Source organism: Lissotriton helveticus, chromosome 1_1 (genome assembly GCF_964261635.1).
Source record: "Lissotriton helveticus chromosome 1_1, aLisHel1.1, whole genome shotgun sequence".
Lineage (NCBI taxonomy): Eukaryota > Metazoa > Chordata > Amphibia > Caudata > Salamandridae > Lissotriton > Lissotriton helveticus.
In genome coordinates, this window is record NC_136057.1 from 1,356,341,790 (window position 1) to 1,356,358,141 (window position 16,352).

Consider the following 16,352-nt stretch of genomic DNA (forward strand, 5'->3'; position numbering starts at 1 on the left):
GGACACTAAACTATGTTCGAATGGAGGACCATTAATCTTGTCAATACAATGCTAAGATTCCATGTTGGGGTGGGACCCAAGGAGGAATGTCTCTTGAGACCTTGGATAAAGGCTTTAATGAAAGGAATTCGGAAAAGGGAAATGTGTTGCCTGTTCTGATGGTAAGCGGCTACAGCGTCTAGGTGTAGTCTTGTGAAAGGTAAACCAGAAGTTTGCAAGTGAAAACGGTAGCGGACAATGTCTTGTACTTTGGCTGCTATGACGACTTAGCAGAGTAACAGGCACGAGAAGCATGCCTGCAAGCCTCTCTGAAAATATCCATATATTGTGGTGGGGAATTAAGGTATCCCACTTCCAGGACCCAGATTGCCAGGTTAAAAGACCTGGGGGTCATGATTTCCACATGGTTCTGTGTAAGAAGGTCCCGCCTGTTGGGGACTGTCTTGTGTGGAACCATAGAGAGTTTGAGAATGTGTTGAACCATGGCCGTATTACCCATGTGGGAGCCACTAAGATGAGGGTGAGAGAAGTTAGTCAAAGTTTCCAAACCACAAACTAAAGTAGAGGGAGAGGAGGAAAAGAGTAAGCAAATATCCTTGACCAACTCATCCATAATGCATTGCCCTTGGACTGTGGGAGTGAAGGCCTGGAGGCTTTATTTTAGCATTTGGCATTTTCTGCTGTGGCAAAGAGGTCTATCTCTGGTAGTCCCCAATGGCTGAAAGTAGTGGTGGAGTATTTTGGGGTATTGCCACATCCTGCTGAGGAGGTCGGCAAAGTTATTATCCACTTCCAGCAAGTATTCCGCTAAGAGGTGGATCTTATGATGTAGGGCCCATTTCCAAATTTTCTGGGCTAGGCGAGAGCGCTGAGGAGATCTGGTACCCCCTTGTTTCTGAAGGTAATACACGGCTGTCATGTTGATCTGGTGGCCTAGTGGACTAATGAGTCTACAGTAAAGGCCTGTGCTTGACCTCATGTTTACAGTCTCAAATTTCCACCAAGCCTTTCATCCTTCGAAGGCTGATAAAATTAGTACCATCGAGTTGGGTACAAAAAACATCTGTTATTCAGCGCCAAGATATCCTTTGTGGTGAACGTGCACTTTACAAATACACGTTCTGTTAGGAGGACTACCTTGCCAATTAGGTGAGGAAGGCAGCTTTCTGGGCAAGATGAACAGCTAGTAGCTCTAGGTGATTGCTGTGAAGTTGTTGACTGGAATTACACTAGACTTGGACAAGGACGTTATGTGAATGTACTCCCCATCCTGTAAGGGAGGAGTCCGTTGCTATGGTCCTCTGCAGAACTGGGTCTAGAAATGACCTTTCTTTTAATAAGTTGTTGGTGTTTCACCATTGCAGAGTGTGGCAAGTTTGACAGCCGACCAACACTAGATCATCCCACTGACCCTCCGTTTGAGACCATTGGTGCCCCAAGCACTCCTGCAAAGGACACGTGTAACCTGGCATAAGGCACTATAGCAATACATGAGGCCATCTTACTGAGGAGGTGCATAACTGCCCTGACAGTAACTTGTTGATTTGGTTGAAATAGAGGAATGAGTGCTTGAAAGGAGTGTATCCTGGCCGCATTTGGGTAGGCTATGTCCATATCTGAATTGAGGATTGCCGCTAGATAAGGTTGGATCTGAAGGGGTTGGAGATTTGATTTTAAAGTGTTAATGGTAAAACCTAGTTCATGAAGTAGGTTGATGGTGACCTGAGTGGGTTGGTGACATTTTCGGCGAGTGACACTCTTGACGAGTCAGTCGTCCAGATAGGGAAATAGGTGGATGCCCTGTCTGCATAGGTGAGCGGCCACCACAGCGAGGCACTTGGTTAAGACCCGGCGTGTGGTAGTGATTTCTAAAAGGAGCACATTGAAGCAGCAATACTGTCCGCTTACTACAAATCTGAAGGTACTGGCGATGACGCATGGATTGGAATGTGGAAACGAGGGACCTTGAGGTAGAGTGCTGCCATGAAGTCACCTTGTTGCAGTAGCAGAATGACACCCTGAAGAGTGATCATGTGAAAGAGCTCTGAGAGAATGTATTTGTTTAGGGGCCTGAGATCAAAAATTGGTCTCAGAACCCCTCCTTTTTGAGGATAAGGAAGAATAGCGAGTAAACTCCCATACCCGGTTGATGGTGAGGGACGGGCTCTATGGCTCCTTTCTGGAGAAGCTATTGGACCTCTTTCCTGAGTAACCTCTGGTGTTGTGGGGAGAGTGTGTTTGCAAGGTGGAATGTTGGGAGGTGTGGAAGAGAGCTTTAGACAATAACCATGTTGGATAATATCCAACACACACTGATCGGAGGTGACATTCTGCCAAGCGGGAAAGACCTGTTGCCCATGACCCCCGACTAGTAGGGCTTACTTGTGGTGGCAGATGCTTTGAGGACCTGCCTTTATCTCTGCCTTTTGAATAGTTCCCTCTATAGGAGCTGCGAAAATAGCCCCTGGGAGAGGTCTTTTGGGCATGTGGCCGTTGCTATGATGTAGAGGTTTCGGAGAAAGTGGTCTTTGAACATCTTCGGTAGGACGAGCTGCAAAAGGACGGGCGATGTGAATGGAACCTAATGCTTTCTCCGTTTCACTGCCCCTTTTAATATTTTCTAATAAAGTATCTACCTCTGGGCCAAAAAGATGTTCCCCCATTGAGAAGCAGATGAACAAGTTACTTACCTTCGGTAACAATATATCTGAAAGAGACATATATTAGTTATGCATTCCTCACTTTACAATTACCCCGAGGCATCAGACTGGATTAAGAGAATTTTTCTTCAGCAGTAACCCTGGGCGTCGGTAGGTGGTGTTGGTCAACTTTGTGTTAGTCGTTGACGTCGTGGTCGCCGGAAAGATGTTGTGGTATCTACTTAGACGCCGCCCCTGCGCGCTGTCAGTTCTTTACACAACATTCCACGCCAGAAGCGCAGAGCCATGCAAGAGCCTGACCACTGGTGCACAAAACTAGGGCCCTGAAATAGAGTCCCTTACCCTAGAAGTCAGTTTGCAGAACGGGGAGAATGGGTGTGGCGGTGTGGAATCCATAACTAATATAGGTCTCTTACAGATATATCGTTACCGAAGGTAAGTAAGTTGTTCATCTAAAAGAGACTATTAGTTATGAATTCCTCACCTTGGAATAGATACCCCAGCAAATTGTATGACAATTCTTGCAGACCAGAGGGAAGGGCCAGAAGCTGTTAATCCGAATCTAGATATAGCCGCCAGGTGTACCTTGATAGAAGAATGGGCGAGACCTGACTTGGCCAGGGACAGAACGACAGCAAGATCTGATGAGGAGCAGAAGAGAAAGGATAAATGTTTTCTTGGTGGCACCACAAACAGAAACGTTTCCATTTTGAACGCTAAGTTTTATTCGTACTTGGTGCACGGGCCTGAGCTAACACCTCTTTACATTCCAGAGGGTTATCTAAATTCTGAAACTCTCGGTGTTCAGGAGCCACGCTGTCAACTGAAGTGAGCTTGGATCCGGATGTACCACTTGGCCCTGGGACATCGTCAATAGAGAAGGAATGGGCAGCAGGTGAATCGGCTGATCTTGGGAGAGCAGGAGAACCAAAACTGGCGGGGCCACGCCGGTGCTATTAGAATCATTGTGCAGGGTTACGTTTTGAGTTTTCCGAGTAATCTTGGAATCAGGGGAATTGGGGAAAAGGCGTTAACAAATGCGCCTGACCAGGCAATCGAAAGAGCATTCCCCAACGACCCTCTATGGTGTTCCCTGCTTGCGCAAAAGCGGCATTTCTCGTTTGCTGAGGTGGCAAACAGGTCTATGGACGGAGAGCCCCAACGATTGAAAATTCTGTTGAGTGCCCTGGTCCAGTTCCCACTTGCGACAGACTGACTTCAGACGACTCAATGTATCTGCTGTCGTGTTGAGAGTATCCAGAAGATGTTCCACCGAAAGAGTAATTTGGTGAAGAATCACCCATTCCCAAATCTCTTGGCCCTCTTGGAAAGTAGTTGACACCTCGTTCCACCTTGTTTGTTCACATAGTGCATGGCCGTCATGTTGGCTGTACGGACCAGGACGGTGGAGTTCCGAATTCTCGGAAGGAAAGCCTGTAAAGCCAGACAAATCGCCTTGAGCTCCAGAAGATTGATGTGGAGAGAGCGTTGTTCGGGTTTCCAGTGGTCGCTTACTTGAAGGTCCTGCAAGACCGCCCCACACCCTTCTAGAGAGGCGTCCGTGGTCAGTCTCAAAGGAGCTGGAGAAACTGTGAATTGTCCTTGAACATCCACCAGCTGACCGCTTCTTTCATAAGAGGAGTAACTATTATCTTGTCGTCGAACAAGTATTCCGCTTGGCGCCACTGCATGTCCAGTTGTTCCTGTAATGGGGGCATACTAAGTCTGCAATGCAGAATTAAGGAAATGCAAGATGACATCGATCCTAGGAGAGATTTGTATAGGCAGACAGACAGAGACCGTCTTTTCTGTAATTGACGGGCGGAAGAAATCAGCCTTTTCTGCCTTTCTTCTGATGTAAAAGCTTTGCAAGTAGTTGTATCCCGAATGACCCCCAGAAACTTGGCCGACCTGGAAGGACAGAGGACTGACTTGACTCTGTTGAGTTGAAGACCCAGATGATTGAAAATCTGAATACAACTTTCGACTGCACCTGTAGTTGCCTGAGAAGATGGAGCTTTTGTCAACCAATCATCTAGGTAAGGAAAAACCTGCAGTGACTGTTTTCTGAGAAATGCTGCAACTGGGGCAAATACCTTATTGAATACCCGCAGTGCGGATCGGAGTCCGAAAGGTAGGACCTTGAATAGAAAGTGGCTCTTGGCTACTGTGAAGCGTAGAAATATCCTGTGGGCTGGTTGGATAGGAACATGGAAGTATGCATCCTCGAGATCCAGAGTTGCCATGTAATCGCCTGGATTCAGAAGACGCAAGATGTCCTGAAGAGATACCATCCGAAACAAGAGTTTTATGAGACGGGTGTTGAACTCCCTCGGTCTAAGATTTGGCGCCATTTTTCTTTCATCTTGCGAACCAGGAAAAACCGGGAATAGAACCCTTTGCCTCGTTGGGATAGAGGTACCGGTTCTATCGCTCCTTTGATGAGCAGTTGATTAGCTTCAAGACGTAGAAGGTGTAGATGTTTTGATTCGGTGGCGAGAGGGGCTCTGAACGGTTGAAGGTGTTGAAACTCTAGCGTGTGGCCAAACCGGATGATATTGAGGACCCACCGATCCGATGTTATGATCTCCCAGCTGCGGAGGCATTGTGATATCCTGCCCCCCACTGATGTTACAGGAGGTTAAGGGACAGGAGACAGAGCCGGGAAGCCGCTAGTGGCGTTTAGAAGAATCTCTCCCCTTACGCCCCTGTCGTCCTCTTGAAGGCTGGCGAGAGAAAGACGCCGATTGGCCCTGGCGTTGAGAGTACTGGGATTTGTACGACTGTGAAGGCTGCGAATAGGAGTAGCGCTGCTGCTGGTATCCTCCTCTGTGCGTAGAGAAACATTTTCCACTTGCTCCACGGAAAGGTACTTTACGGTATTGCAAAGTCCCAAGGGACCTTGCCGTCTCGGTGACTTTCTTAATAACCTGCAGCGTGTCGTCCACATGCTTTCCAAAAAGCATCTCCCCATCAAATGGCAGATCCAAGATTTTAATTTTAACCCCTGGGCGAAACCAGGTGGCACGAAGCCAACCTTGTCGTCATAGAACAGCAGAACCCGCCAAGGCGCGGAAAGCATTGGTGGCAATGTCCATTGCGCAATCGATGATCTCTGAAGACCGCTCTCCTTCCTCCAGGATCTTCTTTGCGTCAGAATTGGAATCATCTAGCAGCTGGTCCATAAACGGAGATAAGTCGCACCACATTTGGCGATCATATCTCCCCAAAATTGCTAGTGCATTGGCAGCCCTAACTAGGTGGCTGGACATAGAGGGAAGGAAAATGCTACTTACCAGTATACCTCTGTTCTTGGCATGTAGAGCTGCAGAGTTCTACACTTTGCATTAGATCGCCACCTGGTGTTGGGCTCGGATGATTGCATGTTGTTGTCGTCTTGGAAGAAGTCTTTTGTAGTCAGGAGATAGGTGACTCCTCCCTTGGACGATACTGCGCATGGGCATCGGCTCCATCCTTAGATTGTTTTTCGCCATGATGGGAAATGATGGAGTTAGTAGAAATAAAGAAGGGATGTCCATGTGTATATCTTAGATGAAACTGGAACAGATACAGGTCCCAGGGAGGCGGGAGGGCGTGTAGAACTCTGCAGCTCTACAGGCCAAGAACAGATCCATACTGGTAAGTAGCATTTTCCGTTCGAGGCATATGAGCTGCAGATTCTACACTTTGCATCGATTGTATCCATTGCAGTAGTTTGAAAGAGTTTTTAGGACAGCTTGGCCTATTGCAGCTTGCTGTTTGGCTTGCACATCAACACAGTAGTGTTTAGTGAAGTGTGTGTTGTAGACCATGTTGCTGCCTTGCAGTTGTCTTCTAGGGGAATGGTCCCTAAGAAAGCCATGGAGGCTCCTAATTTGCGTGTGGAGTGCGCTTAGGAGGAACTGTTAATGTACATTTTGCTTTTTGATAGCATATTTGTATACATTTTACAATCCACCTTGCAATTCCAGCTTTAGAGATGGGGTTGCCCTTATGTGGTGGAGAGAAAGCTACAGTTACTTTGTTTTGCGAAAGGATTTGGTCCTATCTATATAATAGAGAAGATTTCTTTTAACGTCTAGGGTGTGCAGAGCTCTTTCTGCTACAGACTCTGGGTTTTGGAAAAACACCGGTAACTACAGATTGGTTTAAATGAAACGGAGTAATGACTTTTGGAAGGAATTTAGGATTTGTTCTGAGAACTACTTTATTACGGTGTAATTGTAAAAAAGGTTCTTGTATAATGAAAGCTTGAATATCACTAACTCCCCTAAGAGAGGTAATAGCTAATAGAAAAGCTGTTTTCCATGTGAGGAATTGCAGTTCACATTTGTGTAGAGGTTCAAAAGGTGGTCCCATGAGCCTTGTAAGAACAATGTTTAGGTTCCACACTGGAGAGGGTGGTAACCTGGGAGGAATGATTCTTTTTAATCCTTCCATAAATGCTTTAATAGCAGGCACTTTAAATAAAGACAGATGTTGTCTATTTTGTAAATATGCTGCAATTGCTGCCAGATGTAGGCGTATAGATGAATATACCAAGTTACATCTTTGTAAATGTAGAAGGTAGCAAATTATATTTTGGATGGAAGCATCTAGGGGATCAATTTGGTTATTGTTGCAGTAAATGGCAAATCTTTTCCATTTACCAGCATAGCAAGCTCTAGTAGTAGGTCTCCTGGCTTCTTTAATGATATTCATACAGTCTGGTGGTAGGTTAAGATAACCAAACTCTAAGACCTCAGGAGCCAGAACGCCAGTTTTATTTTGCTTGGGTCTGGATGTCTGATGTCTCCATGGTTCTTGGTTAGCAGGGATGGTGTCAAACGTAGTTTTTGGTGTGGAACTAGGGAAATGAATAAATAGTTCTAGCAGTGTCGTATACCACGGTCGGTGTGCCCATGTGGGAGCTACTAAAATCAGTTTGAGCGACTTTTGTCGTAGCTTGCGCATTATTAGTGGTAGTGGCGGAAAAGCGTTTGCAAATCTGCCTGACCAGTTCATCCATACCGCATTGCCCTTGGACAACAGATGTGGAAACCTGGTGGCGAAGGTTGGGCATTTTGCGTTTTCGTGTGTGGCGAACAGATCTATGCCTGGATGACCCCACTTGTGAAAGAATGGTAGAAGAACTTGCGGATGTAGTTCCCATTCGTTGATTGTTGTGTCTGTCAACTTAACCGATCTGCTATCTGCTATCTGATAGTGAACTCCTGGATGGTGTTCTGCTAACAGATATATGTTTTTGTGGAATGGAATGGCCCATCTCCAAATGTTCTGTGCAAGCTGCGGCAGCTGTAGAGAGTGTGTCCCCCTTGTTTTTGTATATAGTACATGGCTGTCATGTTGTCCGTCCGGATTAAGACAGTTTTGTTTTGTACTTGGAAAGTTTTGAGCGCTAAGAATATTGCTAGCAGGTCTAGGTGATTGATATGGAACGATCTTTGTTGAATGGTCCATTGCCCTGAGTTGTATGATGAAGGAGATGGGCTCCCCATCCTGTGAGAGATGCGTCTGCTGTAAGTACTATTTGTGGAACAGGTTCGAGGAATGGCCGCCCTTTTGTCAAGTATTTGGTGTTTCATCACTGCAGAGAGCGATTTGTGCGGCTGTCCACCAACACCAGGTCTGTTAGTTGTCCTTGAGCCCGATTCCACTGTTGTGCTAGACATACCTGACATAGACATAGACATACCTGTAACGGACGCATTTGCAGTCTTGCATATGGTACAATAAAGATGCAAGATGGCATCATGCCTATTAGTCTCATGAACACTCTGGATGGCTTGAATGCTCTGTATCCTTGCTGGACTGGGATATGCTAGAGCTGTAGACGTGTTTATTGTAGCCCCGAAATATTGATGTACATGAGAGGGCTGTAGGTGCGACTTGGTGTAGTTGAGTGTGATCCCTAAGTCGTGCAATGTTTGAATTGTCTGAGATGTGTGTTGGACACACTGATTGAATGACTTGGCTTTTATGAGCCAATTGTCTAGATATGGGTAGACATGTATCTGTTGTCTTCTGATATGTGCTGCTTCTACTGCTAGATGCAGTTGTTACCCCAAATGGAAGGACTTTGAATTGATAATGCTGTCCTTCTAGTACAAACCTCAGATACTTCCTGTGAGAAGGATGTATAGTAATGTGGAAGTAGGCGTCCTTTAGATCTAGTGTTGTAAGAAAGTCGCCTTGTTGCAGCAATGGGAGCACTTGTTTTAAAGTGATCATATGAAAATGAACTCAGTGTATATAGTGATTGAGGGGCTTGAGGTCGAGAATTGGTCTTAGTGTCCCGTCCTTTTTGGGTATTAGAAAATACAGCGAGTAAATCCCTGTTCCTTGATGTTGTAAAGGAACTATTTCTATTGCGTCCTTTTGAAGAAGTGATAGGACTTCTTGTTTGAGTAGTGTAAGATGTTCTGCAGATATTGGACGCTGCCTGGGTGGTATGTGTGGAGGGGTAGCTGTAAGTTCTAGGCAGTAGCCATACTGGATAATTTGTCTTACCCATCTGTCTGTTGTTATGGAATTCCAGACAGGTAGGAACTGTGTTAGTCTGCCCCCCACAGGAGTGGAGTGCTGTTGGGGGACCAGAGGGCAGTCACTGTTTTGAGGTGGAAGAGGTTTGATTATTGTGGTTACCTCGACCTCTTCCTTTTTTGTTGTTGCCTCTATAGCCTCCTCTAAAATATCCTTTACTGGAGGATGTCTGTTTATTTGTTTTGAAGAAAGCTGTATTGTCTGCTCCAGTCTGTTTGGAGCCTCCTCTATAGAAGGAGCGACGAAAGGAGCCTCTAGCTTGTGTGGATTGCAAAGCTCCCACAGATTTGGCTGTATCGGTGTCTTTCTTCATTTTCTCAAGTGCTGTGTCTACCTCTGGTCCAAACAATTGATATTGGTTGAATGGCTGATTTAAGATGGTAGTTTGCACTTCCTGCTTAAATCCTGAAATGCGTAGCCACACATGACGTCTAAGTAGGACACTAGTGTTTACAGCTCTAGAAGCAGTGTCTGCTACTTCAAGTACGCACTTGAGGCATTTGAAATTAACTTGCCTTCTTGTATAAGGTCATTTGCCTGCGCCTTACATTAGTCAGGTAGATGTTTCAGTAGTGTCTCTGATCATAGTGAGCCCTGTCATATCTTGCAAGGAGGGCTTGTGTGTTAGCTATACGCCATGTGTTGCTAGCTTGTGCAGCTATCCTTTTGCCTGAAGCATCTATCACCTTAGATTCTTTATCAGGGAGTGGTGCTTCACCTGATGACTGTGAGTTCGCTCTTTTTCTAGCTTTTGATACGACTAGGGAATCGAAGGGTAGCTGTCCTTTAATGTAGGCAGGATCCCCAGGAGCAAGCCTGTACTTTTTCTCAATTCTAGGGTTTAGAATCCTAGCACATCAGGATCTTTAAATACTTCTGGAGCATGTTTGATGACCCCTTTAATCATAGGCAGAATTTGAACAGACCTTTGTGATTGTTCAAACGTATCTGATAAGAAATCTTCCTCTGCCTCATCTGAATGCACGTTGACCCCATGATAGATGGCAGCCCTATTCAGTAAGTGCCCAAAACTAATATTGTCTTCTGGGGAGAAGGTTTTGATGGAAATGAATGTGGGTCAGGAATATCTGGCACATTTTGTGGGTTTGGGTACTCCCAATCTGGATCATCAATAGGGTAGGGAAAAGGCTCATCTGGACCTCCCCCTCCCCCTATGCTATACTCATTATCATTTGGAGGTATATGTGGTGAAGAATGAGGAGGAGAGTTTTCAGGAGAATTTTGAGGTGAAATGTTAAGAGGAACAGGAGATGAAGGAGAAGGAATTATAGGAGAAGAAGGGTGCATAGGAGATGTGGCAGAGTCCTTCTTGACACTGTGTCTGACTTCCTCTTCCTGTATGGTGTAGTGGATACATGACCTGTCTTTGGGTCAATGTAGATCTTCTTTTGTAGAGGGTCAGGTTGGAAAAGGTCTTCTCCTTGCGGAACCTTTGCCTGCGCCGATTTTCTCGGTTCCGGGCGTGGTTGCTGCTTGTCTTTAGCCTTAGGAGTGGTTACTGTGTCCTTTGGCGTAGATTTCGGCAACAAAGGTATTGTTTTCGGAGTCGTAGGCTGTTTCGAGGGCTTGAGCGCATCGGAATTAGGTCTTGTAGGTTTCGGTACAGAAGATATTGGCTTCGGAGTAAAGCTGGTGTTGTCGGCCTCGAGGCGTCAGACGCTGGCTTCATAGTTTTGTCTTTAGAAGTCGACAGTTTTGGCGCCGGGACTTCCTTCGGTTTCGGTGCCGAGGGAGCTGGTGGGATCGGCACATGCGGCTTGCTCGGTAAGGAGCTACCAGAAGGCTTGAGTATTTTCTTCGGAGCCGGGCTCGATGGCGGGGCTTTCGAAGTGTTTTTTCGGTCGCGACTGGGCCCCGGAGGCGGAGTGTTGACCTTTGCCTTCGATTTGGGTGCTGGGTATGGGGCAGGGGCAGTAGTACTCACGCCCTGACCCGATGGTATGGAGTCATCGGCATAGTCTGCCCAAGATACGATTTGGACATCGTCTGAATCTTCTTCGGGGACGAGCAGAACTTCTTCGTCGAAGATATCTACCGGTTCCGGAGCCGATCTTTGCATGTCGTGTCGACGGGCCCTCCGATCTCGAATAATCTTCTTGGATTGAAAGGATGCACAGGCTGTACAGCTGGATTCGTCGTGTTCTGGCGATAAGCACAGGTTACAGACCTCGTGATGGTCACTGTGTGGAAACTTTGCTCCACTCCCGGGGCATCTTTTGAATGGCGGCCTTTCCATGAGGTGTAGGCCTCACGGCGTGGATAGGCCCAACGGCCCGCGCCGACGACCGGAATCGAGCTGATTGAGTCGAGTTGACGTTTATCGATATCAAAAGTAGTTTGGTGAAGTTTGAATACGTTTTTTCGCATCAAAGTACTTGAAAAGTAGATTTCGAACCGGAGCGGAAAAGTTTCACCCGAACCCAGTGGCGGAAAAAAACAATCTAAGGATGGAGCCGATGCCCATGCGCACTATCGTCCAAGGGAGGAGTCCCCTATCTCGTGACTACAAAAGACTTCTTCCAAGACGACAACAACATGCTATCATCCGAGCCCAACACCAGGTGTCGATCTAATGCAAAGTGTAGAATCTGCAGCTCATATGCGTCGAACACCTCTTTCCCACATTATCTAGACGCCTACTCTCCTTATCCGGTGGTGTGGTAAGGGGAGCCGATTGATTTCTTGATTTCCTTTGAGCCGCCTGAGAGATAACAGAATCCGGCTTCGGTTGACCAACCATGCAAGCGGGACCATCTTCTAGAGCCTTGTATTTCTTCTCCAGTCGCGGAAGAACAGGGATGACGGTAGCTGGAGACTTCATCACCTTTATCCCCTCACTCCATACATGCTATACAATTTGGATATAACGGACAGATTTTTTGTAAGCCTCCTTAAAATCATAAAGAAAGAATTCTGACTGTACAGTTGGAATGGGGAGACCAAACCGTTTGGAAGCCCTTTCCATCAGATTATGTAAACCTCCGATGTCTGCGGGAGGAGAATCTATAGGATCCGGTAATGGTGAAGCAGGATCTGGAAAAACATACTTGGCCCATTCCCTATGTGGATTCCGGACCCGTTCTACGCTCGGGTCATTATCTGATGAATCATTATGGACTGTGACAACATTCTGGTGACTTTGTCGGTTCCGGCTCCGGAGGCTGAGGTAGTTGAGGCGAAGTCTTGTCAGAATAATAGGCTGGAGGTGGCGGAGGAGGCACCTGCATTGAAAGTTGTTCAGAGGATTGTGATGGAAATCTCCTCTTATAATCTAACATGACTTGTAAATCACTAACAAGTGAAGACGGCATGGCCACCATACCCTGTTGCAATTGTTCTTGAGGTCTAGTTTGTGGTAGGTATGTATTGCTGTTGTTCCGTGTAATAGTCTTCAGAGTCGGAGTCCCGGTATTTTACTTGACGTTGGGATGGACTGTATGCATCCCCATAAGGACCCTCATCCTCATCCGAAAATTACTCCTCCAAAATCAAAGCCGGAGGTAATGGTGTCACTTTACGAGGAGATGTCATTTCCGGTGTAATTTGGTGTCTTTTTAATCAAAATTTGCACTTTCCGTACCGTCGACGAAGAGTATCTCCGACGACGATGGAATGATCGTCGTCAACACCATTGTAGATATTGACGTTGACATAGTCGTTGAAGTCATCATCGTCGAGGTAGTCATCATCGATGACATTGTAACTGGTACCTGTAGTGTTGACGAAGCTGGAATCAACGTCAGGTGAATTTTAGATGCCGTCGTCAACGTACCGGATGTTGTCGTCGGCGGCGGACGGATTTTCTTCTCATATTTTCCATCCTGAGGTACAGAAGTTGTTTTTTGAACAGCTTCGGCTTGTCAGATGGTGGAGGTGAAACAGAAGGTCCATGGCTCGCCTTCTGAGTAGAAAGTACCTCAGAAACTAGTCCCTCCCTCTCCTTTACATCTCGGTGAGGAGATTTTTTGGGACTGGGCCTGCCAGACCTATCAGAGGTCTTTTGTAAGGCCTTAGTAGGAGGATCAGCCAAAGTTGAAGGGGAAGACCTACCCCTCTTTTTAGACCTCCTTGAAGATGTTGCTGAGGAGGCATCCTCACTGTCACTGGATATTTCTTCCTTACGTGACTTGAGCTTCTGCCATCAGGTCAGTAAACGTCCCTCGGAGTCTCTCAGGCTCTTGGAAGAGAAGGTCCTGAAGATCTTACAATCAGTGGCCTTGTGGTCAGGGTACAAGCAATAAATGCAGTCCTTATGCTTGTCCTCCACGTAAAGCATTTTCTTAGAACAAGTAGCACAGGCTTTAAATAAAGCTTTTACATTTTTAAAACCCTTGAGTAGCAAAAATCAGTGTGCGCATTTCTGCTCTTGACGTAGATTTGAGTTCAGTGTGTAGCCCAAGGTAGATAGCTACAGAAAGAGCTACACAACAGCTCAGGTGGTAGCAGATCAGCTGGAGAAAGAGTAAAATTTTAGCTAAATTTCACGAAGACATGGATGTCAGATGAAATAAGGACTTACTGAACATCGAGAGAAGGTAATTGAAAGTTATGATCAGGATACTACTGAGACGTGACCAGTTAAGCAAACACTCACATGTGCAGTGCCGTCTGAGCCTTGGCTGCCTCCTGTTTGGTGCTGTATCGTATCAGGGCAGTGCCCTGAGTCAGGTTCAGGTGGAATGTCAGCAGCGGACCGTGCTGCATGCAGATCGTCCTGAGCGTTGATCCATCAATCTGAGAATAAAAAGGAACAAGTATTTATTCAATTACACAGCACAGACAGCAATGACCACTTCAAGGGAAGCAGATAAGTCTGCAGAAACAGAACTGACAAACAAAAAAAACCCACTAGTTACTTACTTGAAACTCTTACAGATCTAGTGGTTGGGATATTTTGTTAAAACCAAGCATTTCAGTCTTGGCAACTGATTGTCTGATATCAGACCCCTCCGAGGTGGACTAGAAAACTTTAAGGCTGGAGGGCTGTCTCGGGCACATAAGAGGACAAAAAAAACAAAACACTTTATGGGAATGCCTACAGAATGATTTTTTAGGCCATGTGTTGCTGTATGACTATTATACTGTTGTGTTACAAGTAAAAACCTTATTTGTTTTGCAGTATGGTTCGCAAATGTATTTGATCCGAAAAAAAATAAGCAGGCAGAATCAAATTACTTGTAGTCAAACATGGACAGGTATGTAATAAAAAAAATATTGCATACAGGAGTACAAGGAGAAGTCAACCCCACCATTAGGGCAATTATTGAAGCAAGCTTCCCCACAATCATGCATAAGACCTAGTTCTGCTGTACCGGTATACATTAAACTTTGGAGCATTAGTGCACAAGGTAATCAATATAAATTTACATCTAATAACCCCCAAGTTTAGATTGAGATGGGTCATTCAATCACCTCTACCAGTCTTTAGTTCCATCCATTGCAGTGCCAGAGGGTACTGGCAGTTAAGGCCCTTTAGGAAAAAAAAATCTAGTTAACAAGTTACTTCCCTTCGGTAACACCCATTCTGGCAGAGACTACCACGTGCAGACGCCTCACCCCCTGAATATTTCCAGGGCGTCCGACTGGATCCGGAAACTTTTCAGCACTACCTCTGCGTGCTGGAAAGTTGCGACATGAGACTCCACTCTGGAAATGGCTTGTGGAGCCAATTACTTTTAAGACTGTTCGTGCTCGTCAGACGCAGAGCCCCAAAAGCGAACTGCTTGACCAGTGTGCAAATTCAAAGACTTACAATCTTAATAATGGATATAGTCTAATCCTAGAACGGGGAGGCCGTGATGTTCGGTCAATACTCTGTTTAGTCTCTACCAGAAAGAGCGTTACCAAAAGGTAAGTAAAGACAGGAAAAGTTATTCACTTGTATTCCTAGATCTGCATTGCAGGTATCTTCACTGATGTCCTAAGCATAGAATATTCCTGTGCGTTTGCAGGGATCTCGGAACACTTTATCTACAATTATTTAAAGTCAATCTTCAGACTGAGGTAGTCACCTCAATGTCCATAAAAAATGGTGTTACCTCCATTAAAAAACAGGCCAGCTTTTTCTGAATTCTTCTGTACCATACAATGGCATCCAATTAATAGAATGCAACCATATTACAGCATCTGATAAGAGACAATGTTGACTTTACTCCTAAAATGCCTATTAGGCACATACAGAGTGAGAAAAATGAACAAAAAAAGGTGACTGTCGGGTCAAAAGTTCAAGGACTGCAAGGAAACAATACACTGTTACTTTAAGGAGCCAACAGTTTTCCTCCCTAGCATGCACTGTACTGGCAGTTAGCCTCAGTTTTTTTTGAATGGCGGTAATGGACTTAATTTTAGCAAATGTACTGACAACAGGGAAGGAGGGAGGGTTGTTTATGACTTTAGTGAGGATATCTATGAGAACGATCTAGGAATACAAGTAGCTTTTCCTTATGCATCTTAGGCTCCTCACAGATAGTCAAACAGAATGGAGTAGGAAGCATATCTCTAACACACAGGTGTCAATACAAAGTTATAAACCATTAGCAATTGTGAGATGTAGTTTAACCAGATGTACAGTAAGTAAGAATTACTCTAATTAAAGGACTAGTTGGTCACCTTCAGTAACACTTTATCTGGTAGAGACATGATCTAGCGCAGATTCCTTACTTTTGAATTTCTCAGGCGTCAGACTGCATCTGGAAGATTTTTCTTAGAGCAATACCACTGCAGGCTAGTAGGTGACGTTGGTCTGCTCCGCGTGACATAGTTGGCGTCGTCCTCGCTGTTGCGACGTCTGATTCACCTATTTAGGCACCACTTCGCGCCCTGATGTCAGTTACTTTCCACTACCTTCCACGCCAGAAGCGCAGAGCCATGATGTGCAATGACAGTAGTATGTTTTGAACAACTAGGGCCCTGAAATGGAACAGCCTTGACCCAAAAACCTGTCCGCAGTGTGGGGAGGATGGGTGAGTCGGTAAGAAATCTGCTGCTAGATCATGTCTCTACCAGAGAAAACATTATCAAAGGAAGGTAGTCTGTCAATCTGATAGATTTATCTAGCTGCAGATTTCTTAGCTTTGAATAGATACCCAAGCAATACCATCCATGGCAGAGGGACGGAGGACAAGTTTA

General features: G+C 45.6%; 1 protein-coding gene across 13 annotated transcripts in view; it reads right to left on the reverse strand.

Moving 5' to 3' along the window:
* The window catches only part of TNRC6B (trinucleotide repeat containing adaptor 6B), a 1,174,734-nt gene that overhangs the window by 13,017 nt on the left and 1,145,365 nt on the right, over nucleotides 1-16,352 (reverse strand). For all 13 annotated transcript variants that reach the window (XM_078683361.1, XM_078683372.1, XM_078683380.1 and 10 more), the window contains one exon: nucleotides 13,819-13,958. In XM_078683361.1, the coding sequence (XP_078539487.1) occupies nucleotides 13,819-13,958 (140 nt within the window). The remainder of the gene's footprint in view (nucleotides 1-13,818; nucleotides 13,959-16,352) is intronic.